The sequence below is a fragment of the Puma concolor genome, chromosome F2 (assembly GCF_028749965.1).
Source record: "Puma concolor isolate L17-30 chromosome F2, mPumCon1.1.hap2, whole genome shotgun sequence".
NCBI lineage: Eukaryota > Metazoa > Chordata > Mammalia > Carnivora > Felidae > Puma > Puma concolor.
Genome location: NC_141684.1, coordinates 30185463 through 30211359, shown reverse-complemented (window position 1 = coordinate 30211359; position 25897 = coordinate 30185463). Strand labels below are relative to the sequence as shown.

At 36.6% G+C, this 25897-nt stretch overlaps 1 protein-coding gene and 1 long non-coding RNA gene across 10 annotated transcripts in view; one reads left to right on the top strand and one right to left on the bottom strand.

Moving 5' to 3' along the window:
• LOC147571899 (uncharacterized) overlaps positions 1 to 20034 on the bottom strand; it is a 167884-nt gene extending 147850 nt beyond the window's left edge. For both annotated transcript variants that reach the window (XR_015246905.1, XR_015246906.1), the window contains exons 1-2: positions 19908 to 20034; positions 10246 to 10353 (exon numbers count right to left, since the gene is read on the bottom strand). This is a non-coding gene — a long non-coding RNA (uncharacterized LOC147571899). The remainder of the gene's footprint in view (positions 1 to 10245; positions 10354 to 19907) is intronic.
• Positions 20035 to 20068: 34 nt separating this feature from the next.
• Positions 20069 to 25897, top strand: part of EMC2 (ER membrane protein complex subunit 2) — a 564357-nt gene continuing 558528 nt past the window's right edge. For all 8 annotated transcript variants that reach the window (XR_015246898.1, XR_015246900.1, XR_015246899.1 and 5 more), the window contains exon 1: positions 20069 to 20221. Coding sequence is in view for 2 of the 8 variants with exons in the window: in XM_086695760.1 (XP_086551886.1) it covers positions 20071 to 20221 (151 nt within the window). In the remaining 6 variants the exon portion in view is untranslated. The remainder of the gene's footprint in view (positions 20222 to 25897) is intronic.

Here is a 25897-nt window from a genome sequence, read left to right as displayed (position 1 = left end):
AGGACACCAGTCATATTGGCTTAGAGTCCACCCTAACAAACCCATTTTAATTTAATTACCTCTTTAAAGGTCCTATCTGCAAATAAAGTTACATCCTGAGGTACTGGAGGTTGAGCTCCAAAATATAAATTTAGGATGGGGGTCACAATTTGGCCCCCCAAAAAACACTCTAGCTAGTTACAAGGAAAATGCATAACTTGGAAAAGGCCTTCTGGTAGTTTTCTTTTCTGAAGTCATAATACATGTTTTTTTTTGTTTTTTTTTTTTAACATTTACTTATTTTTGAGAGAGAGACACAGAGAGAGAGAGAGAGAGAGAGAGAGAGAGAGAGCGCATGAGCAGGAGAGGGGCAGAGAGAGATGGAGACACAGAATCCGAAGCAGGCTCCAGGCTCTGAGCTGTCAGCACAGACCCCAACGTGGGACTCAAACTCATGGACTGTGAGATCATGACCTGAGCTGAAGTGGGATGCTCAACCGACTGAGCCACTCAGGTGGCCCTGAAGTCATAAAATCTTAATTAAAAGTTAGGCCCATCAAATTAATCCACTGAAATTCTTTTTATTACAAAAATTAAAATTCCCATTCCTAAAATTATCACTCAGTATCGCTCTAAAAACTAAAATTGGTGAAATTTATTTATGAATTATACATATTTCTTTATAACTTACAAGGCATTTCCATACATCTGTTATTGTTTGAGTCACACAACTCTGGGAAACTGACACAGAAATTTAGAAAATAGGACTAGGTCTAAAACTTCTCTTGTTCTTCATACAGTCGCCATTTAACTACATTATGTGACATCTATAGAATAGCAGAGGACAATTTATGTGCACGAGGATTTGGGAGACTCAAAAAGTCAGCCTAAATTATAAGGTTTATCTAGAAGAATGACCTAGGCCTAAGCCCACAGTTACACAGTGTTTTTTCAAAGACCGCAGAATGGTTGTACCTACCATATGGTGGCAGAAGTGGGGTGAAATTAAGAAAGGACAGGCTTATTTGTTAAACTGCACTAAGCTATTCTCCTAACTAATCTGATATTATTTAGCATATAGTTTACAACCAGATTTTCCTAACTCTGATAAAGTAATTTGAAAGCTTTGGCCAGTGTTTAAAAGTTCAGATGACTTCTAGTAGTGAAGAGTGACTCTGGTAAACTAAAATTTTGTACTTTATTTTTAAGGTTGCAGTTGAAAGAGCAAAGCACATTAATAGGATCAGTGGCAAACACATGGCATTCTCCTTCTTTGGGGATGTCCCTGGAGCTTCATCACTCAGCTTGATCATATTAACTGAATCATTGTTCCACTCACTGAGCCAGTGTGTTCACTGGCTAAAAATTCACAACTCTGCCAACTGTGGCTACCACCATTATGGTCTGCTTTTTCCTGTTGGCTAATTTAAGGAAAACTATAGAACATTGTAATTGAAATTTCTTTATGTAAATTCAGGAAAATTCTTCATGCTAGTTTTTTCATATTGAATTATTTTACCCTGGGGATAAACTCAGGACCTGGCAAGAGGGATGAGCAGAACCATCTTTTAGAAAAGAAACTAAATTTATACTACATGAAATGAGGAGAAAACTTCTGATTAACTAGGCATCAATTTCCTCATTCTCTTGAAGCACCAATAAAGTAAAGGAATAAAAAGAGAACAAAAAAAAAAATGAAGGGAGATAAAGATGATGGGAGATTTAAATGGAATTCTCTGAGTGATAGAAAGCAGATGGAGAGTGGTGTTCAGTAAATGAAGCTAAAACGTGGGTATATACATAGGACGTTACCCAGAAAAAACATGTTTTTTGTCTTTTTTTTTCTTCTTCCATTTTTCTTTTTGGTTTAATTTGCCCTACAGAAACATGGAAAGATTTAGGGCATTGAAGCACAGGGTACTGGGGAAGTTGGTAGTGACACTCAATGCTAAAACCAAGGAAAATGGTTGAAAGTAGCTAGATCCTCAGATTTTATCTATTCCCCCACACTTCTAAGCTAAGTAATGCCCTCCCTATTTTCTTCCCACCTTCTACCCTGGAGGATATCAATGTTTCAGCTTCTAGATAATTTACTACATCCCAGAGGCTTTGGAGCACTAATCAACATGAGGTATGGGAAAGGAAATGGGGCTGAGGCCAAAAAGATAAGTCAAAATTTTTATACTGATTGGTGGGATTCTGGCCCCCTTCTGGACCCTGCTCCTGGAATATAGGTGTTGAGACATATACCCACCCAGTTAGAAGAATAAGAGAATACTTCTCTGGAGAATCAAATGACCCCCAAAGAAAAGACCTAATGAAACTGACATTGAGAGATCCTAATTAAAAAAAAAAAAAGCCACACCCTATTCATCATAAACACATAGTGCTTCCATATAACATCCTAGTGACTTATACTTAAATATGAAACAGACAGCTGAGCATCACAAGACATTGAGTAAAGTCTTCAACATGAAAGGCTGACATTAGACAAGATAAAGAGAAAATGAAACATCTAAAGAAAACAGACACTGAAAGGAGCAGAACAAACAGACACTGAAAGGAGCAGAACATAAGTATGAAAGGAGCTTGCATACTTATGTAAGCAGAACATACTTACATAAGGAGTAAGAAATACACTTACATAGTATTCTCAGAAAGGTAACAGATGATTACTGCTAACTAAAATAAGAACAACATGCTATTGGAAACACAGGGAACAAGGAAGGCTTAGGAATAAAAAATAAGATAGCCCAAAGACCAATTTAATAGAAGATTTGGAAGATGATATTGAAGACATTTCCCAAAAAGTAGAGCAAAAAAGTCAAGGAGATGGGAAACGAGATGAAAAACAAAGAATTTAGAGGATCCAACAAAAGATCCAACTTGCAAGCAAGAAAATGGAGGGAATGAAATCATCTAAAGAATTACACAAGAAAATTCCCCAGAACTGAAATGTGTAAAGAACAGTCCAGGTTGGAACAGGGTATAGAAGAGAAATTAAAAGCAGAGAAAGAAGAAATTGATGATTGAACATTCAAAAACAGTACTGAAAAACTACAGTAAATTTAGACAAATGAATAATAAAAACTGGCAAATGAACACTTTAAGTAATTACTAAATCCAAGAAAAAATGAAAGGTTATAGAGATGGAAGGAAGAATTGCTGTGTTCTATGATGGCAAAATGTATTTGTGTGTTTGAATAAATTTGGGTGTTTGAGAAAAGTAAACCCTATATAAAAAGGGAATGCAAAGGGGAAAAGAAGCAGTGGCAGCAATCACACTGCTATACTGAGATAACAGTAAACAATATTATTTAGAAATACAGAAATAGCAGGGAAACATACATTTAGAAGAATTCAGTATTTGGTTTGGGTGAAGAAGATAGGCATTATTATAATTACTTCAGCAAAACTTGCCTTAATAAAAACTATGTACATATATTTGATAAAAATAAAAATCTAACACAAAAAGGAAAATCCAAGATTATAACAAGGGGTAAGAGAGACTAGAAAACAGTCAAGATGCACATATTTCATCTATATGTAAACTTTATATATTATAAAAGAACTTTTAAGTGTAAAGCTGGACTCTATTTGTAATAGTTTTTTTTAGTATGATCAAATAATATTTATCTTACTTCACATTAGATTAATGCCTTCATTTATGAAATTTCTGCTTTTGTTTGACATCTTTACACTTACACATGTACTACCTTTTATTTAAAAAAATTTTTTTTAATATTTATTTAGTTTTGAGACAGACAGAGACAGAATACAAGTGGGTTGGGGCAGAGAGAGAGGGAGGCACAGAATCTGAAGCAGGCTCCAGGCTCTGAGCTGTCAGCACAGAGCCTGACGCAGAGTCCGAACTCACAAGCTGTGAGATCATGACCTGAGCTGAGATCTGACGCTCAACCGACTGAGCCACCCAAGCGCCCCAACACACATACTACCTTTAAAAACAAAACCGAAAGACCCAAACTTCATACACATTCTACCAAATTAATAATAGTAACTTTAAGAATATAGTTCTGTAAAACTTTGTTTTCAAGTAAGACTAGGCTTTCTTCTTACCTTAGTCATTGGTTGTAAGGAATACAGACTCACTCTAATTAATTAATGAAGGGAAATTCATTTAAAGGATAAAACACTATTTAAAAAACTCAGGGGCAGGTTTTTTGAGAGACTGGAACAAGGAAACAGAATGCCATCAAGATCTAAGGCTGTTGATTTCATTCTCTCTATTCTCTCCCTCTAGGACCAAAGAGACTTTCATTTCTTCATTTTTTTATGTGCCTGAATCAATTTTTTTCTTTCTTTGTGGAGATTTCTGTGTTTCACTTATGCAAGCTCAAACATGGCCATTCCAGGGTCAGCTTTACATGGTCTCCCTAAGTGGCCCAAAGCTGCCAAGTAGAATTTCTAAATTCTAATTCCAAATGTTTGGAAGATGAATCTGATTGGTTCAGCTCGAGTCAAGTACCTATAATTAATACAATCAGCTGTGGGTTGTGTTTGAGGGATCTGTCATGTGACCTGACACTCACTGACAGGGACCATGGAACGAGAGAAGAGATTAACAAATAGGCAAATTGACTAACACACTTGCTCTACCTTTCCAGCTCTCTTGATAAGGACTCAAAAGGTTTCTTTCCACTCCTAACCCGTTCCTCCAAACAAAATAGACACTCCAAATTGGATTGACTGACAGGTATCCCAAATGAAGTGGTGAAATGAAAAAAGCAAAAGAATGTATGTCTCTCTTGTTCTTGAATTTTTTTCTTCACACACATGAAAGTTCTAAATCAGGGAAGTTATAGGAAACTTCTTAGTATTATTTTTCATCCTAGAGACATTCCCACAATTGACCAGTATTTTAAGGCCAATATGATTCCCTGGTGATGTGAGTTATTACTTGATTTTCATTATGGCTATTGATGGTATGACAGTAGATGCTGTGTCACAGGAAGTTTCCAGAAGTTATTGTTCATGCTATTGTTGTTTTGCTTTATATTACAGGATTAAAATTACAATTATATTTCCAACTATGTGAAGCAAATTCTTGCATTCCCACCTATTTTATATCCTATGTAGATAAGTATTAAGGAACAGGATTGGCATGAGTGATGAGCTGGAAGAAATACATTAGATTCTAACACAGGAGCTATTTGAACTAGCATTATGTTAGCCGTCATTAAAATATCCCATATGCTCTTTTCTTGATAACTGCTTTCATTTCCTTTCGAAGCTGAAAAAAGTAAAATTATGTTAAATGACACTTATACCTTGGCTTTTTTTCTTAAGGATATTAAGGAGAAATTCCAAGGAGAAAGAAACTCTTTATGTGTGGGAAGAGATGTGAGAACACATGTGATTATAATCTCATTGCATTCCACATCTTCATGGACAAGTTAAAGAGTGTTGTTTTTTTTTTTTAATGTTTATTTATTTACTTTGAGAGAGAGAAAGAGAGGGCGTGCGAGCAGGGGAGGGGCAGAGAGAGGAGAGAGAGAATCCCAAGCAGGCTCCGTGCTGTCAGCACAGAGCCCAGCATGAGGCTCGATGGAGGGCTTGATCTTATCAACCATGAGATCATGACCTGAGCAGAAATCAAGAGTTGGATGCTCAACTGACTGAGCCACCGAGGCACCCCCATGGACAAGTTCATTTTGAGTAGGCAGTTGCTTATTTTATAAACTTAAAAAACCATCTGAGTTTCCTGGCTATCTGGCTGAAAATTCAGAACAACTGCCTGCGGATTTTATAAATTTAAAGTAGATGGATTAGTGAAGTGTGGATAAAAATGTAACAAATAGCAATTATCTTTGTTTCTTCCAAGATATTATTGTCAAATCTACCTCAGGCTTCTATTTAACTGTCGCCAAGCAAATATTACACAATTTGCCAGATCATCCTTTACTAGAGCTGAATGATGAATGGAAAACAAAATAGAACTAGTCCATGACATGATGACTTCATTACAGTGATTATTTTTAACCACTTAAAGTTAATTTTATTCATGTGTCAGGTATTGTGCTATAGTTTCACAGCCATTTGCACATTTAATCTTCTTAATAACCTCCTAAGGTAGGTATTATTATCTTCTTTCAAATGACATAGTCAGAGGACCTACACCAGGTCATGTTATGAATAGTTGGTAAAGTAAGAAATGAAGTCAAGGTTTTACGATTCCAAGGAATATCAGTGTTTTAACATATTAACTGCAATAGAAAAAAACTTCATAGAGTTTCTTTTCGGCAGTAGCTGTGAGAGATGGCATGTCTGTATATTTGTGTCATATATTTATTCAGATCACAATTTGCATGCCTACAATTTCATTTGAGTGTCTACTCCTTGGTGACAATTTCGTCAGAAACAATTGCCTCCTTACAGGCTTGCCCACTGGTAATTCAAAGACATATTTCAGAAGCTCAGCTACCTAAGTCTTTCAACAGAAAGGGTTTTTATAACTTCATTGAGTAATATACACCTCTTCCCCCCTCAAATTAAAAAAATATATTTATCTTTTCTAATTAAAAAATTGTCTATTTGAGTTAACTCATGCAACTGCTCTAAGGTGACTATAATCTGAAACTTTGGAGAACTCTCAGAATCAAATCAGTGTACTCTGGTTGAACTTTGGTTTTTCAGTTAATTGTGCTTAGCATGCAACTCAGGTTGATAATCTTGTCCGTGTTGACACTAAAGTATCTGCTTAGTGATATTATGCTGCCAATTATAACAATTTTTGTAAGTAATAAACCAAATTTAGCTCCTGATAGGAAAACTATTTAACTCTTATCATTAACACTTCTCAAAAAATGTTATTATCAACATCATTTTTTAATTTCCTAGCATTTTGAGAATGGGAAAACTTTTGTTCAAAATTAATGGCTCAACGTGTTATTAGCTATTCATGAACTAAATGAAAACCTGCAAGACTATCTTACATTTCTAAAAATATATAGTGTAAATGTGACCTCTTGTGCCCTACACTCATACTGAATCAGGCTAGATTAATAATAATGATAAATACCATTTCTGGCCACTCAATTGTTCCTTAAGTTAATACATTCAGTAGTATCATAATTGCGACAATCAATATGTTAAAACAGATTACTTTTCATAAGTTTTATTTTACATGTGGTGTGTTTCATACCAGAGTCAATGTACTACTCTTTTATGTTGAAGAATTCTGATGAGGCAAAAAAACACTATGTAAAAATAGCATAATTCATCTGGAGAGTTTATAATGTAGAGAGATCTATAATTCACAAGGTTTCTATTTTTTATTCTATTTTATTTTATTTATTTATTTATTTATTTATTTAATTTATTTATTTATATCTATTTTATGTGGGTTTGTTTATCTACTATTTAATTAAGAGGCTGGACTTAGGCTGTGAAATTTACTTGTGAAATTGTTTTATAACATAAAATAACATGCCTTTACTTTCAGCATTCTATTCTGTATACTATGGTAAGAAAAAAATGGACTAAAACCAGAATATTAAGGCCTCTTTTCTTTTTTCCCCTCAGGACAGCAACAAAGTTATAATACAAAGAAAAATAAGAATAAGGAGAAAGATATTTGTGAAGGCACAATTCAGATTCAGAAATCTGTCCTTGTCTGAAGCATTACAACAGACACAGCATGCAGGCAGGATCTTTTAAGGGAGTCTCCTGTGTCATCAAGGCCCTAGATTACATCATCACTGATTTCATCTTTTCCATCTCCCAATTTTAATGTCTCTGCTTTTCCAAAGGCTGCTGTAATTTATCCCATGGGTTCTCAAAATAAGTGACATTTAAAATAGAAACATGGCTTCTGTGTTTTCTTTATTGTCTTTGCCATTTGTCGATACCACACCTATTTGAAGTGATAACAGTACCTTCTGTTCCAGTTCCAATGAAAATGCTCTTTACATATCCACTGTTTTGTCAAGAACTTTTCTGATTCGTAAAATGAAACACTAATAATACATTTATGTTGCTTTAGTGTGCAATTTAATCAAAATGAATTTTGCTTAATTTATGAGACAAGAGCTATATTCAACATAAACATGCCAGAAGTGTTTTGCGTCATGCGATGATCCTTCAACTATAATTTTATTTTTCTTCTTAGATCAGACTGGAGCAACCCCTCCCTGAACATGTTTTAAAGACAAACAAAATTACAGTAGCTCTTACTTTCTAATATGTTCACTCCTTCAGGGTTTTGAATCCAAAATTCTTGAAGAGGCTAGTAAGTCCCAGCTGAGAATCATGTGCCAAGATGTTCAGTGACTTTTTTTTTTTTCTTTAAAGACACAGATAGTAAGGACAAGAAACAAGTTTTAGCTATTTGGGAGTGTTTCATTAAAAAAAATCTAGAAGGTGCCCCCTTGGAAACAGGTGAATTATCATTTCAAATCTATGTAAGTTATCTATCTGAAAGTAGGAAGGGACTTAAGAAGTTTCAGCAGTTCTCAAATGTGTCTGCCATGTGGTGCCAATTCAGGTAGAAGTTGTAACTGGTCTCTGGTAAAGAGGTTAAACACTCCTTTTCAGGGACTATTCTTTAGTGAATCTAACTCTTTTGGTGTTAAATAGCAATTTTAAGATAAAATTATTTGACGCTAAACTGTGGTTATTGCTTTTAATGTCCTCCCTTAGCAAAATATAAAGTTGGCAATTTATATTGACTCCTTCACCTTTTTCCTGGAAATTTTACTGGGCCATAAAGCCCCAAATAAGTAAGCATTGATCTAATGGAGCTTCTGCCTTTCTACAAATAATTATTGAGTCTCTGGGGACAGATCATGAACATGACACACAGATGTTGAATGGAGCTTAGAGTCTAGTGCTAGACACAAATGATGATATATAAGGATTATAATACAGTGGGATAAGTGCTTTTAGGGAGAGAGAATACTGGATGGACCATATGAGCAGGGCACCTAACCCCAGTCTGGGGAAGTCAGACAAGGATCTCTGTAGGAAAGAGATACAAAATATGAAGTATAGTATCAATATACTTTTTGATTTCCTCACAGGTTTTGTGAGGAAAGTAACTCCTTCAAGTACCTGTCTAGGTACTTGGAAAATTAAACCAAAGTGTTGCTTTATCATCATGGAATTAGAGCAAACAGGTATAACGAGGGCCTGTTGAATTTTGATGTAATAATCATGCCCCAGCTAATACAACAGTTTTTTAGTGGGCAGATATCAATTTCTCTAGACACAGGTCAGTGGGATAACATTTTTAAGGTAAGAAATGACATTCTCTTTTTCTGCCTGTCTCTCTGAAAGTGAAACTTGCCTCACCTTCCTCCAGACCCTGAATTTACTGTCTTAGGGTCAGTAAATTACTGTCTGAATTTACTTTCTCCCTGACAGGGAGAAAACTGGGAAGTCAGGAACCTCATCTCTCTGGTTTTGGTTTTCAAAAATCATCAGAGAGGATGTACGTAGGTGCCTCTGGAAAAATCACAAGACTATGCCTGGGGAATAAAGCATTGAGGATGAAGGGGTATGTTCCCTGAAACTGAAATATTGTTCACATAGGGTTGGGGAATGGAGGCCAGAGTGGTAAGGAAGAGGAGTCTCAAGGGGAGCTGATAAAATTTAAGTTTGGAGCCTCCTAGGGAGAGAAGCCTTATATCTCTTCAGGATCTCAAGGAGGTGAAAGGACCCAGAAAAATAAAAGACTGGAAATATGCATAAGGAGGGAACCTCAAATGCCCACATCACCCAGAAGTAGTTAGGAGAGCCACAGGACCTGGAGGCACTTGTGGAGAGAAACAAGGACTGTACTGCTAACTGGACTTAGGTGGGCTTCCCAATGCCTTGAGACCACATAAACATGACTGGTATAGAACTGGTATGGCTGTACTGGTTGATAAATTATCAAAGTACTTTGCATTCACTGATAAATAGACATTTACCCAGAATCACCTACCCTCCCCAAACTAAAGGATAATGCCTCAAGTAGCAGAGGAGGCTCCAGGATGCTTCATAAGCACTAAAGCCAGTATCTATATCCGTTGTGATTGTTTGGTGTATTAGTTATCTATTGTTGTATACACTTCATTCCACAACCTGGCAGCTTAAAACAACAATAAACATTTGTAATCCCACATAATTTCTCTGGGTCAGGAATTTGGGAAAAACTTAGCTGAGCTGTTCTGGCTAAATATATATCATCAGTTTGCACTCACTATGTCAGCTGAGTCTGAAGTCTTGACTGAGAATAGAGGACCAGTTCTAAGATGTGTCACTCACATGGCTTGCAAGTTGCAGGACACCTCAGCTCCTCTCTATGTGGATCTCTCTGTAAAGCTGCATGATTGTCTTCATGACATGGGAGCTTTCTTCCCCAGAATGAGTGATCTAAGAGAGAGCAAGGCAGAAGCTACAATGTCTTTTATTACAGCTTCAAAAGTTACACTTCATCATTTCTGAAATACTGATAACACAGGTCACCCATATTCAGTGTGGGAGGGGCCATACATAGGGTGCTAACGAGGAGGTGAAAATCACTGGGGACCATCTTGAAGGCTCCTATCACAGTGACCTTGCCCCATGGTTTGTTCAATATTCTAAATATCACTTTCACATTAAGTTAGAGTAGACTTGAAAAAGGAGAAGGCAGCAATGCAGGGGCAAATTCCAAACTGAGATTAAATTTTTGTCTTCTTCCAAGAAGATACTCAAATAGAAATTGAGTTTTATAAAAATGTAAATTTTGTTCTTACACACCTGAATTTGTGCATTGAGATTCATAGTTTCTGTGTCCCGTGTAACTGTTCCCTGAAAATAACCACTAAAGTTTTTGTTCACCACTACTCTTTTGTTGCTTTAATTCTTTCTTTAAAAGGTACGGTCCTTCAATAACTTTGCTTATTCATTTGATTCTGGGAAGCACTCTGCCTTCTCCCATTAGGCACCGATTTCATTATATCATTCATTCTGGCAGGCCAGGATATGAAGCACGTGTAATACCCTTTTTAGAAGGGCATCTGTGCAGTGCAGCAAATGCTAACTAGGACCATCTTGGCATTCAGAAGGGAGAAGTACAGGTTGACAGTGAGGGCCTTTGGATTTATGCACCATTCATATTTCAGACCTGTAATTAATTTTGGTTTTTGGTGGTAAAGTATTAATAAAATTTGGCCTTACTTAAGTTTATTAACAAGCAATCATCAATGGTAGTATGGCAGCTACTCAATGAATTATCAAGGGGCATTGTGAGTACAGTATCTTTGGAATTCTCCAGTACTTTATGGAGATCTTGAGTTCTAGAATTTTAAAACTGCTGCCATTTTTCAATTATACTGTTATTCTTGGAAAGATGTTTAAAAATTCTAAATTACTTGTATATATTTGGAATCCTACTGAAAAAAGAAAGAAATATGAAATTCTAGGTAATTTATCAATGGCAGTGGCATGAATTCCAATACCAAGAAAAGAATGAATAATTCCTGATTAGTGTCTCATAAAAAAACAAGCAAATTTTCATGTCTCTGTGGGCTATATATAATCTACCATGTTTTTTCTTCAATACAAAGCAACTATTGCTGACCTAGTAATCACATGCGGGGAGAAGACATTCTGTGGAGTTGAAACGAAATTTCCATGCCTACTAGCTATGTTAAACAGCTTCTGGGTCTAGCTAGTTTTTCAAGAGACTTACTTCTGAGCAAAAAATGGAAGATTACACCCAGAATGGAATAATATTAATAATAGCTCCTGTGGCAGCTAGGGAGGGGCACCGTCAGAATCTCGCTTCAATTAAGAACTTGCTATTCAACTGCAAGGGAGTTCAAGGAAGCTGACAGCCTCTAGTTATTAAAGCCTTCAAAATTTATCTCAGCCTCTGAGCAGGCAGCCCCTAGCCAACAAATGAACATGTGGTAGTTCTGGGGCCTGGTCATTTCTGCCCAGTGTAGGTTTCCTCTAATGGGTAATCTTTGCTCAGGAGCTTTTTTATTGAATTGGCTAATACTTTGTCAGATCTAAATCATGGCATGAGCCTCCTTCTGTCCAATCCAACTTCCTAGTCTCTTTTCTTTCATGGGCATCAAATAGGCATCGTCTGAAACTTTCCCCACCCAAGCTTTCCCTTCCCAGAGTACCAAAATGACAAAGCTACTTTTTACTAAGATCCAACTCTGGGAAGGGGCATATCATAATTTATTTGGGCGAGTTATTTAACCTTTCCAAACTATTCCCTTATCTGCAAAGTGGGGTTGTTGTAAAAACTAAATGAAATAATCAACAAAGAGCAACTTGTAAAGGGCCTCGTACACAGTAAGTACTTAATAATTGGTATATAATTGTAGAGTATTATACCACATGCCAAACTCTGTGTGAGAAATGCTGTGTTTATTACTTGTAATCCTTGTTATGATCAGCAAGTATTAATATGCTCATTTGACATATGAGGAAAGTAGGGTTCAATGAAGTTAAAATAACTTGCTCAAATTGCTTAATCACATAGCTAGAATAGGCAACCTGGGGTTAGAGAGCAACGTACATATGTGTTGGCAAATAATCCATGGCTGTTACTTTGGAATGTAATGAAACTGCATACCTTCTATGACATGGTATGTACAATTTGTAATTAATACAAACTACTTTGGGGACTTTCACAACTTTTAAGACTGTACACTTAATTCCACCACATATAGGACATTAAAATCTGTCAATGGATGTCTAAGACTAAGCATTTGTCTAAAAGCTTAGAAGAACAGTATATGTCACTGTTGCTCTCTAATGACTACTACTGAGTTATTCTTGTAGAATGGCTCTCAGTCTGGGTTTGTCTGATGTTTTCTCAAGATTAGATAGAGGTTATGTTTAATATTCTATACTCTTGCTATTGCTAGAAACTGCATCAATTGAAAACACCCGCCTTTGACAGCTGCATCTCCCACCCCACCCACAGAAATGCTCAAACCCATTATTAAAAGATGAAAAAGAATCTGTATTGGAAGTATAATGGCAGAAGGAAGTTAAAATATTCTATTGCTCAAAAAATCTCTAGTGAGATGGCAGCAATTTGAACTGAGTTGCAGCTTTAAAGCACACTTACATTGTTCCCTACCTCACAGTTCTAAGATAAAGAACCACAATGAGATATCACCTTACACCTGTCAGAATAATTAAGCTCAAAAAGACAAGAAATAACAAGTGTTGACAAGGATGTGAAGAAAAGGAACCCCTGTGCACTGCTGGTGGGAATGTAAGTTGGTGCAGCCACTGTGGAAAATAGTATGGTGGTTTCCCCCAAATATTAAAAATACAATTACCATATGATCCAGTTAATTCCACTGCTGGGTATTTACCCAAAGAAAACAAAAACAATTCAAAAACATATATGCATCCTTATGTTCATTGCAGTATTATTTACAATAGCCAAAATATGGAAGTAACCCTAGTTACATCCATCTATGGATGAGTGGATAAAGAAAATGCACAATTAATACACAAGTAATAATTCTTCATTACTTAGCCGTAAAAAAGAATGACATCTTGCCATTTGCAACAACTAAATGGACTTAGAGAATATAATGCTAAGTGAAATAAGACAGAGAAAGACAAATACTATATGATTTCACTCGTATGTGCAATCTAAGAGACAAACAAGCAAAGAAAACAGAAAACAAAAAAGCAGACTCTTAAATACAGAGGATGAATGGGTGACTGCCAGAGAGGAGGTAGTTAGGAGGATGGGTGAAGTAGATAAGAGAGATGAAGAGTACACTTCTCATGATGAGCACTGAGTCATGTATAGAATTGTTGAGTCATTGGACTGTATACCTGAAACCAATACAACAGTATGCTAATTATACTTCAACTAAGAAAAAATAATTTTAAGTAGAATTTAAAAATTATGTTACATAAGTTTAAAAGAACATTTGACATTGTGCTGTTTCTGCAGGTATGAGATAGAAATGGATGAGGTTGGTAGAATAGATTTGGGGGATGGGCAGTTTTCTTGGTGAAATTCTGCCAAGAAACCAGACTTTTTCCCAAATAAATCCATGGAGTTGCCCAAGTAAGCCCCTATATGTGCAAAAAAGCATACAATTTATGATCTGTAAGATAAGATGGACACTTAGTGCCCACTGTTGCTGCTGGCATCTCAGTCAATTCTAGCCAAAAATGGTCAGCATGACCACAGAGAGAGAAAGATGACCAGTAGAGGAAATGAACTTGTGCCCTGATGGCAAGGCTGATACATCAGAGCTTTAGGTTTGAATGAACAACTTAAGCCACTTGTGGCTAGAATGATGCTAACAAATCACAGAAGAGAGACTGTAGAAAAACAAAAATTGTGTCTGTAACAGAGTAACATGTACTTAGACAAAAATATGTAAGTTAACACTCAGTATATTTTTATGTGAATTTACCCATAATGCAGTCTATTCATTGTGAATAAATACTTTTTTAAATATTTCTTCAAGTAAAGAATTTAGTTATAGTTCTATTGTAGAAAATGAAGTCTAGATGGGCTCTAGAGACCATCAGGTCACTGTAATAGTTTGTAAAGACTCCTGGATGTTTGGTACCCAAAAGGGATGTTTACAAAAATGCCTTTCTGCACAAGGACTGTTTCATACGCACAGATATATGTGTGTATCAGAACAGAATATGCACTTTGGGGAAATTAACTAAGTATCATTTGAAAAAGTGGATTCTTAAGTATGGTTATAAATCTCAAAAAGAAACAGCTCTAATTTATTGCTTATGTGGGAGAAATTCTGGGTGTACTCTTTCTGGATGTACTTTCCTCTTCCCTGTTACAACTATGGCACTGAGCGGTAATTATCAGTTTGTGAATTCTACTATGAAAGGACCAAAGTGATCTCACTGGAAATGTTTCCCAGAGACTCTCCTTTATTTTCTAAAATAATATAATTGGGATGTGAAATGAACTGCTGGCACATTTTAAAACATATATACTGCAAATAATGGCAAAGATGGAAAAACTAGAAGTGCCTAAATGCTACAACTGTGCCAGCAAAGGGGGTATAGGCTACCTTGTTTGGACAGGCCATATAAAATTACAAAATCTGTAAAAAATGTAATAAAAACAATGTTCAGAAAGTTCCTAAAACAACTCCATGTTAATCTGGCTTTTGGTAAATAAAACTCTTAAGGAAAACTTCCTTCCAAATGTGAATGTATCACAGTCAAAATCTAGTGACACGGAATGAAGATGAAACAAGTAATATTTTCCCTTAAATACAAAGGGATTTGTGGTTATGATTCACTAACTAGAAACAATAACACAATTTAAAAGCTATAGTAAATTTTATATGAAAGTTATAGTGATACAAATTTACTTTCATGGATAATTGTCATAGTAAACAGAAGTTATAAACTGTGCTACATAATGTGGGATATTTTAATTCACTATGATTAAGACAGAACAAAACAGTAGATTCTAAGTACATGATTTGATGATGATGTTGGATATTGCAAAATCAATTAAAATGGTATTATGCTCTGTCCTGTTAAATGATGTCCATTTTATAAATGTCATAAGGTTTATTACTCTTAAGAAGTTGCTTTAGTCTTTCATAATGTCTGAGATAGTAACTGAATTAAGTAAACTTTGATCATAAAAGAGAAGCACTCCAAAGTGCTTTGTGGGCCAATCAGGCTTAATAAATAAAGCTTGTCCCATCTCAAAGAAAATAAAGTCTTATTCAAAGTTATTCCTTTCTGAATCTAGTTCATTCTGATGTATTATCATTCTAACTATTCAAACATGAGCCTATAAAAAAATGAAAATCATACAATAGTGTCAAAATAAAAAAGGCATATCATAAACCATATTCATGTGCTTTTTTCATTGTTTAACTGAGATCATTAAATGAGATAGCATTTTCCATGGTGTCTAACATGGTATAATCCAATATTTGACTGCTTGGATATTTCCTTGGTATTTGTCACCAATGCTGGGGAGTGTTCAGTCAAAAAACTGAATTAAGTATTTTTAACATACATGAATCAAAGCTTCTTTTCCAAAGAAGTAAGAGAGTGAGAGATAACATTTTGAAAATATTTTATAAAAGTAAATTTATAGAAAGTACACTTGATGTTTATATTCTCAGGGTTATGGTTTTATCTATAGAAGATATTTCTTTTTAATTTACATTTACAATTGCATTATAAAATGTTAGAGAAGAATAAAAAGTTTTGTCACTGACATACCAGTTTTTTCCTGAGTGTGCTGAGGAGGGCAAGTTTTATTAGATATCTAAAATGTTACGATATATAAACACCGTCATTTTCACGCTTCAGGAAGTACTCTTGGTAAAAAAAATTTCCCTTAAATATATTTTTCCTATAAATATATCATCTTTTATCTAGGATCTAAACAGCTGATCTCCTTCATATGTATTTGCCATTTCTGTTACCCATTAGTGGCAAGAACTTGAGCAAATCATCACTTCAGGGCCTCAGATTGGGAAACATATACAATGTCCAATTGTTTTTCAAAGTACTGGCATTACCCCATTAGTGGGTTGCACCTAGTGTTTTTAGAAAACAAAATAAAATTGACTCAATTTGAATAGAAACTATAGAGGACAAGACACATTGTAGGGCTAGGTTGTAAATTTTGTTTCGGTTTTATATATAATGTACGCATACTGTGTGATGTAAAATGTATTTTCTTAATATAGGTTGCAGGCGAAAATGTTTGAAAAATGTAGTTTTAACAATTCATAAATACCTTTTAAATCTAAAATGAAATCATTCAAATTTCCAGCTAAAAAATTCTGAAAATGACCTCCTTTAACACAATGTCATAAGGTTTATTGCCTGAGAGACAGTAGCAGCCAGTTACAAGGGCATTTAGTTGAAATGACTAGAGAATATTTATTCCCTTAATTAGTTGTAGTTGTTAATATCCATTGTAAGTATTTAAAAGATACCTCCTTGGGCTTCCAATTTCTTGAGGATTTCCCTCAAGAAATCCAACAAAATGTTGGGCATAAACAATTTAGTACAAATAGTAAATTGTAGATGTATGTCACAAATACATATACCAAATACTGTGTTAAGTGGCTGGGAGATGTTAAACAGATAGGTATGGTCCCAAACTCACTATGTTTATAATTTTTAGGAAAATATAGATAATATAAAGAGAGAACCTCCCATCCATAACCAAGGAGTAGAATTCATATGTTCACTACTATGAAATATTATCCTAACAATCACTTATATAAGCTGTTATGTTTTTGAGTATCCAACTCACTCATTCAACATTTACCATATGCCAGATGTTTTCCTATGTTCAACTGACAAGGCTAAGATGACAAAGTTTATACTCTCAAAGAACTTAGATAATAATGAAAAATACAGAAAATAAGTAAACAGAAAAAGTGATGTGTCATAATGATGCAAAAGGCATTAACTAGGTGCCACTTGTTATTGGAGAGTCAAGAAAGGCCTCTTCATAAGTAGATAGTTTTCAATACAACTGAGATATGAATGACAAAAAGAAGACAGCCACTTGAAGATATGGAGATGAACATTCCAGGAAAAGGGGTAATGGGCAAATGCCAGACTAAAGGCAGATAGGAGTCTGGCATGTTTGAGGAATAGGGAGTAGGGAGAACGGCTTGGGTCTAGTGAAGAAAGAATGGTAGGAGAGAGCCAGAGAGAGTAAAGCCCTGTAAACTGTGGTAAAGTGTTTACAGTATATGGGTTTATTGTCTGGGGGAGTCATTTGAGAGCCATAAGCATTCAGGTGAGAGATGGTTGTGGCTTAGACTGAAGCAGTAGCAGTGGAGATGCAAATAGACTTTGGGAAAATTTTAGAAGTACAATACAGAATTTGCTGATAGACTGCATGTAGGGGATGGAGAATCAACAATACTTCCTAAAATTTTAGTTTGTGCAACTTCGGTGGACAGTGTCATCAACTGCAGTGGGGAAGGGCAACTTGGGGGGGCATGGTGGCAAGAATCCAGAATTCTGTTTGGGATATGCTAACTTAGAGATGCATATTAGCTATCTAAGTGAGTGTCAAAAAAGCCAAACTAGGTTTCAGGGGAGAATTTCTGGAGTCATCAGCATATTTATATTTATAGCCAAAGGACTGGTACCTCCAAGGGAGTGTCATGCAGTACCCTTTAATCTTGATAACAACTCAAAGTAGATATTTTCTTTTTATATAGATATAATTAACTCCTTTTTATAAATGAGCATCTCTGGTGCTTAGAGATACACATGCTGAAAGTCACGCAGCTACGAAATAGAGCCTGGACTCAAATCTGTGTGATTGAGTCCTTGTTTCCATCACACCAAGTTGTTTTATTGAAGAATTAGAATATGTGAATTTCTTTTATTTTTTAATAAAATTTTTAAGTGTTTATTTATTTTTGAGAAAGACACACACACACACACACACACACACACACAGTGCAAGCGGGGAAGGGGCAGAGAGAGCGAGACACAGAATCCTATGCAGGCTCCAGGCTCTGAGCTGTTAGCACAGAGTCCTACAGTGGGCTCGAACCCACCAATGGTGAGATCATGACCTGAGCTGAAATCAAGAGTCTGACGCTTAAGTGACTGAGCCACCCAGGCACCCCAAATATGTGAATTTCTTTTATTTTTTAATAAAATTTTTAAAGTGTTTATTTATTTTTAAGACACACACACACACACACACACACACACACACACACACACAGTGCAAGCGGGGGAGGGGCAGAGAGAGCGAGACACAGAATCCTATGCAGGCTCCAGGCTCTGAGCTGTTAGCACAGAGTCCTACAGTGAGCTTGAACCCACCAATGGTGAGATCATGACCTGAGCTGAAATCAAGAGTCTGATGCTTAAGTGACTGAGCCACCCAGGCGGCCCAAATATGTGAATTTCTGAGCGGAGGTTTTTACTTTTTTTAGTGAAGAACTTCTAAAAAGTTCTGTTTACAGAAAATGAAGCTCATTCAGAATCTACTCCAACTGTATAAGTTCAAGTCTTTTCTGCCCTTACATAACTTGTCTGTGGCGGGTGCCATTGATAGTTGTGTGTGTGTGTGTGTGTGCGCGCGCGCGCGTGTGTGTGTGTGTGTGTGTGTGTGTTTTCTTTTAAAATTGTACTCCCTTGGTTGTGGGATAGGACTCTCTTTTCTCCTTTATCTTGATTGCCTGTTCTTCACTGACCCTTAACTACAGGGATTTTTAGGCTTCTTTCCTCACTTTACATATTCTCTCTTTATGATTTTGTTCCATTATTTTTAAATACTAAATATATGCGTTTGAATTTATTATTATTATTATTATTATTGCTTCTCCTCCGGACATTTCTTCTTAGCTCTAGTAAACTACGTCTAAAAGTTTCTGAAAGCAATTAGCTTGGTGGGAAAGGGTGGGGAAAGAGGGCTTCTTTCCCCCTCCCCCCGATTTGAGATTACAGAGGAGCGACGTTCAGGGGCTCTGATGGTTTCATTCGTACATTTATTCAGTATTTCTTTCATTCATTTAATTATAAGGACTTACAAATTGGCTGATCTTACGAGATTTCAAATCTAGAGTGGCAGACAGTGATCCAGGTTGGCACGAAGACATTCACGTGAACATTAAGAAGTCCTCGGCCACACAAACGTTATGTGCAAAGGCAGAATCCCGCTTAGTCCCTCAAGGAGATTAATAAAAAATTTTGGAGTGTATCAGTTTAGTCGAAATTCAAAAGGATATGGAAAGCAAATCCCATTTTTAGGAAGTAGGAAGATTGCGGACAAATAAAGGATTGGAGCAGAAAATTACATTGCAGCAGTACCTGAAGAGAACAAGATACTGACCCGGGAGTGGGAAAAGAATGAATACACCCATGTAAAAACAAGAAAAAGAAAAACCGGGTGTGGCGCACATTAAAAACTCACAGCATTTACTAAAACTCCCCGGTGAAATAGTCACCTCATCCCACGCCGACTCCCGCCTCCGGCGGCTAGCCGCTCTGTCCTCCGAGTCCCAGAGTGCAGCTCACCACCCAGCTCGCTCCGCCCCCTTCGCCAACAGCCCCTCTACCGAGCCGCGTGCACGTGCGCGGAGGATCCGGCCCCCTCCGCTCTCTCGACCAATGAGAAATGGTGTCGTAAGTCGCTACCGCCCGGTCGTAGGTCACGTGACGGTGTTTCCCCTCCCTCTGACCCCCCCCCCCCCCCCCCCCCCGCCTCCAGGTTCTGAGAAGATGGCGAAGGTCTCAGAGCTTTACGATGTCACTTGGGAAGGTAACTGGGAGCAGGGCGGGTGCGGAAAGACCAAAAGTCCTGGGAAGCGGTTCGGCAGTACCTGCTGCCGGTGGAGGCCTGGGTTTTCCGGTCTGTCTTCTGCACTTGAGCTCTCTCTGGACGGGCCAAGTTGAGAAGGTTGAGGCCGGCTCCTTCCGTGGCCCGGTCACAGACTAGAATCCACGGTGTTCCCTTGCGGCACCCCCCTCCCCCCACCCCGGTCCTCCGCTTGTGCTCCGATAGACTCAGTGACCCACATACCTCCGTTCCAGTACAGTGGCCCAGGGCAGCTTCCATTATAAAGCGGGAGGGACCTGGGGCTGTCACACATTTTATAGTGGCTGCTGGGCGGCGAAGAGGAAGCGGGGTAGTTGCTTGCTGAAGCTTCCCTGCAGCCAAGAAATACAGGGCCTGTAGGCCCTGTATTCAGTGCTGTGTAAGGGTTACAACTCTATGAAGGTCTATGGAAGAGTCATGAACAAATCTGATTCTTCTATATGCCACTTTACATTTTGTTCTCTCTGCATAACTGGATCTCTGATTTCTCTTAATTATTCGCAGCCCCATTCTCTCTGAAAACACATTTATGCACATAACACAATTTTCTTCTTACTTCTTACTTCCTAGGAAGGGGTAAAGAACTGGTTATGTTGGGCATACACTCAAGTGTGGTAGGTTTCTTTATCCATCCTACTTTAAGGTGGAGTGTGTTCTTTAAATTTGGAAGCAGCCAGACTTTGAACCAATTCTGTAAGAGAGATTTTTCTCTCAAAAACTTCAGTGGGAAGCATGGCTAAGAGGACAGCTAAGAGTTTCTCTAAGGCATGAAACTTGTGTAATTGAAATTTATATTCCCAGCATTTAACAGACTTCAGTAGCTTATTGGTTTAGTGAATGCCTTCTTCAGATGTTTAAACAATGACCTAATAACATGTGGACTGAAAGTTATATTGACCATTTAATTGTGAATATATCTATCCAGTATTACAGAATTGCAAACCTGTATGGGAAAAAGTAAAATCCCATTATACTTGAACTGAATTCAATAATTTATTATTGGTTTTGTGGTCTCTAGTGCACTGTGAACCTCAGTATTTCTACCTGTATTTGGGGAATTACTTATATTAAACAAAAGTATTAACTGCTTAGTGCTAAATCTTGGATATATTAAAATAACACAGTACCTACCTTCACGGAGTCTAATGGAGAAGTCTAATGGAGTTCTAATGGAGAAGACAGTCTAATGGAGAAGACAAACCTGTAAATACATAGTTTTAAAAGGCTTGTGTCAGGATATTTACTAGCCAGGTGGTAGATATGTGGCTGTTATTTTTATTTTATTTATTTATTTATTTTTATTTATTTATTTTTTTCAATATATGAAGTTTATTGTCAAATTGGTTTCCATACAACACCCAGTGCTCATCCCAAAAGGTGCCCTCCTCAATACCCATCACCCGCCCTCCCCGCCCTCCCACCCCCCATCAACCCTCAGTTTGTTCTCAGTTTTTAAGAATCTCTTATGCTTTGGCTCTCTTCCACTCTAACCTCTTTTTTTTTTTTTCCTTCCCCTCCCCCATGGGTTTCTGTTAAGTTTCTCAGGATCCACATGTGGCTGTTATTTTTAATGCTACTTTAAAAATGTTTCAAATATTTCATACTTTTTTTTAAAATTTTTTTTCAAATATTTCATACTTTTTAGAAAGTGCTACTTTGAAGGTATGTTCAGTGAGGTTTATTAGATGGTAGGAACAAGTAGGTGTGTAACTGTCATACCTACCAGCAGACAAGGTGATTTAACTGGGTAACTTGGACCTTACCCTGTAGGCATTCTGATGAGAAGTAATGTAATTAGATTTAGAATAATAAATATTAACTACTTCACAGGTTTAAACAACAACAAAAAAAGAAAACATTAAAGTGCTTTTAAACTATTAAGTGCTTTATAAAAAAGATGGTTTAGCTCCTGTCTGTGTCTCCAGCTGTATCTTAAAACTATTTACCCCCTTACTCTATGAGCTGACTATGCTGACTTTTGTTGAATTCCCTAAACGTCTTATGCTCCTGTCTTAGGGCTAGACAGATGTTATTTCTTCCACCAGGAGTGTTTCTCCCTTCTTGCCCTACACTTGCTACCATTATACATTTCCATTTCTCAGAATTCCCTTCATAGGTCACATACTTCAGAAAGCTTTCCTTGACCACCCTACCCCACTCCTCCACTAAAATTTTTAAAAAGAAAAAAAATAGCAAAGTCAACAAAATATACCCTGGTCCTTTGACTCCATGTCCTCATACTACTGAAGTACTTATTCAGTTTGTTAAGTTTTAGAATTTTCTTTCCTAGAATGAAGGGAGGGACCAGGCATATCTTGTTCTTATGCTAGACATTTTGGAGGAACTCAGTAATTATTTGTTGACTAAATGAATTGTTAATGACATTAATAATAAACATTAACACATTTTCACAAAAAGACTGTAAATCATTTTTCTAGTGTTGGAATCATTCCTTTCATATCTAAGATAGACTTAGGCAGCTCACTATACTAATAGGATATGTTTGCTTGTTTGTAAAATGAAGGTTTCAGACCTTTCCAGAAGCAAACTCCATTGAATAGCATCATGAATTAAAGCTATGGAAATGACTTATTCAGAAAGTACTATAATTCTTGTGATAGGAAAATTTATCATGTATAAAAGATCCATATAGTGAGTCTAACACTCTTCAATTGGGATCTAAAAAAAAGTAGAATATATAGTTTACTCATTTGGCCAGTTGAAAATTAATGATGTTTATTATACAGAGGAGTTATGAGTTTAGAGGTAGAAAAGAGAGTTGTGGGGTTTCTGAGTGGTTCAGTTGGTTAAGCATCCGACCCTTGATTTCAGCTCATATCATGATCTCATAGTTCATGGGTTTGAGCCCCACATCAGGCTTTGTGCTGACAGTGCACAGAGCCTGCTTGGAATTCTCTCTCTCTCTGCTCCTACCCCCACTCGCGTGTGTGCTTTCTCTCTCTCTCTCTCTCTCTCTCTCTCTCTCTCTCTCTCAAAATAAATAATAAAAAAAAAATTTTAGAAGAAAAACTCTTTCAAAGAAAAAGAACTCTTTAAAAGAACTCTGTAAAAGAAAAAGAGTTCTAAGAAGGGTATAGTCAAATTTTTTGAAAGTAGGATAGTTGGCCAGGATATGGATAGGATGTCTAGCACAATGCCTGGCCTGTTATAGGCACTAAATGAGTATTTGTTGAAGACATATTTATAAAAATGTTTGAAAGGATTTTAGTTTTTTATGCTTACTGTCTCTACTTCCTCTCTTTTTATTAAGACCTTCAACAAACGTAATTTGTTTTCCATTCTCTATCACTCCAATAGGATTTCTAGGGTGACCTAATGCCAGGTCTAATGAATGTGGGTTTTTGTTTGTTGGTTTGTTTTGTTTTTACATCTATACTGTATTTGTTGTTGTGGGTCACTCCTTCCATGAAACATTCTTTCCTTGGTTTCATAATAACATAAAGGGTCTCCTCTTTTCAGACCTTTCTTTTGTGAGTTTTCTACAGCTATTTGGTCCTTGATTTTTGGTGTTCTTAGTGGTTCTTTTTTTAGCACTCAATCTTATCAATGGTTATTAAACCTGAGATCAGTATACTCCTGACTGATGGAGGGGTGTTTTATGTGGCCTTTGAATTTCCTGGAATTATATGTAAAATTTAGTGTATGTAAATGTGTACATATTTCTGGGAAGAGAAAGTTCAAAGATCTCATCGGCTTCAAAGAGTCTAAAATTGAAAGGTTAAATGCCTTCTTTGGGTGATCTTATCCATACCTAGCTTTAACTATTAGTTTATATACTAAATGACATGTTAATTAAATACATGTCTGAGTACTTTGCACCAAGCACTGTTCCAATTCTTAAGGATACAGTGCTAAATAAGACAGGCAGGGTCCCAGATCTCATGGAACATACCCTGAGATTTCACTTCTAGGCTAAAGATCTGTATTTATGGATATATATATATATATATATATATATATATATATATGTTTTGTGAAGGTAATTTTTTCAAGGTAAGACATAGAAAGATAGTTTGGCCCTTTGAATGCTAGCCTAATTTGGGTGTCAGCATATGGGCAAGGGGTGCAGTGTAATGGAACATATCTATAAAACACTAAGTAATTTATATTCTCAAGGCATTTACTCTTTTAAAATAATCTGCCAGGTTGAAAGTGAAAATGGGTTTAAGACTATGTAAGTGAACCATGGCATGGGGGATAGTGTTTGAATGAGTTCTGAGAACCCATGCTGTGGATCTAAAGATAACATGTTATGTTGTGATATAATAAGGGATATATATTTGGTCTTTGTCCCCAGTTCCTGTCACAGAGCTCCTAAACCCTTGAAATCTCCTGAATGGTAGGGTTGATAGGAATATCTTTTGTTATATTTAGTCTTATTCCTGAGTTTCTGACACAAGAGCCTCTAAGACCTTTGGAGTTTCTAGAATGAGTATCTGTTTGTATGCTAATGAGATGATCTGTGGCTGGATAGCTTCAGATTGAAGGCTGGTCACCCAAAAGACCAGGATCCCTGATTGAAACTTTAGTCTCATTCCCTGAGTTTCTGGGAGGGGAGAGGATCTGGAGAACACTCATGCCCATGGAATGAAACCTCTATAAACCCCCCTAAACTACAGGGTTTGGAGATCTTCCAGGTTGGTAAGCACATCAAGGTGCTGGGATGGTGATTAGCTTAGAAAAAGCATGGAAGTTCCTTTGCTTCCCCTCTCCCCCCTCACTTTGCCCTATGTATCTCTTCCATTTGACTGTTCCTGAATTATATGCTTTATAATAAAACCGTAATAGTAAGTGAGTTCTTATCTAAATTCTGTGATTGATTCTAGCAAACCTGCAGAGGAGGTTGTGAGAACCCCAGACTTTATAGCGAGTTGGTCAGCAGTACTGGTGGCCCTGACTTGTGATTGATGTCTAAAGTGGGGGCGGTTTTGTGGGACTGAACCCTTAACCTGTGGAGTATGAATGACCTGCTTTTTTGTTTGTTCATTTCCTCTTCAACCTTGTCAGATTTAGTCCAGACCCTGTGGAGAGTGAGAGTCCAGCTGATTTCTAGTTGTCAGTAGAAGGAATTAACTGTGTTAACTTGATGTGCTAAGACCATTTAAGATCTGTTTTCATCTTACAATTTTTATTTTCATTTTTAGACTTTGAGCTTTAGGGATTCAGATAATGCTTATAAAAGTAGAGAAAATCCCTTGTGCTTCTTTTATACTTATTCTTTAGGGGCCTGTCATTGTTTATTTAACTTATGTGTTCAGCAACAATGAAACTGTTTAAATCTATTCTGCATCTGTCTATAGGTGAGTAAGTGTGTTAGATTTTCAGAGGTAGAAGTAAGAAAGCATATATATGATTTGTGAATTGGAGAGTTTTTTCTATCTTAACTATATGAAAAAGTGATCTTTTGTTTACTGGATTAGGTACTGTTTCTTCTCAGTTATTTCTGCTATTATCAAAATGCTGCTTTTAAAAACTTTTCAGTTCACTCTTATTTTATAATATGCAAAGTTGTCCTTGTAACACTTTTGTTTGCAGGTGCTTTTTACCTTACTTTCTTCTTTCCATTTATTATTATGTGTGTAACTGAAAGATTTCCTT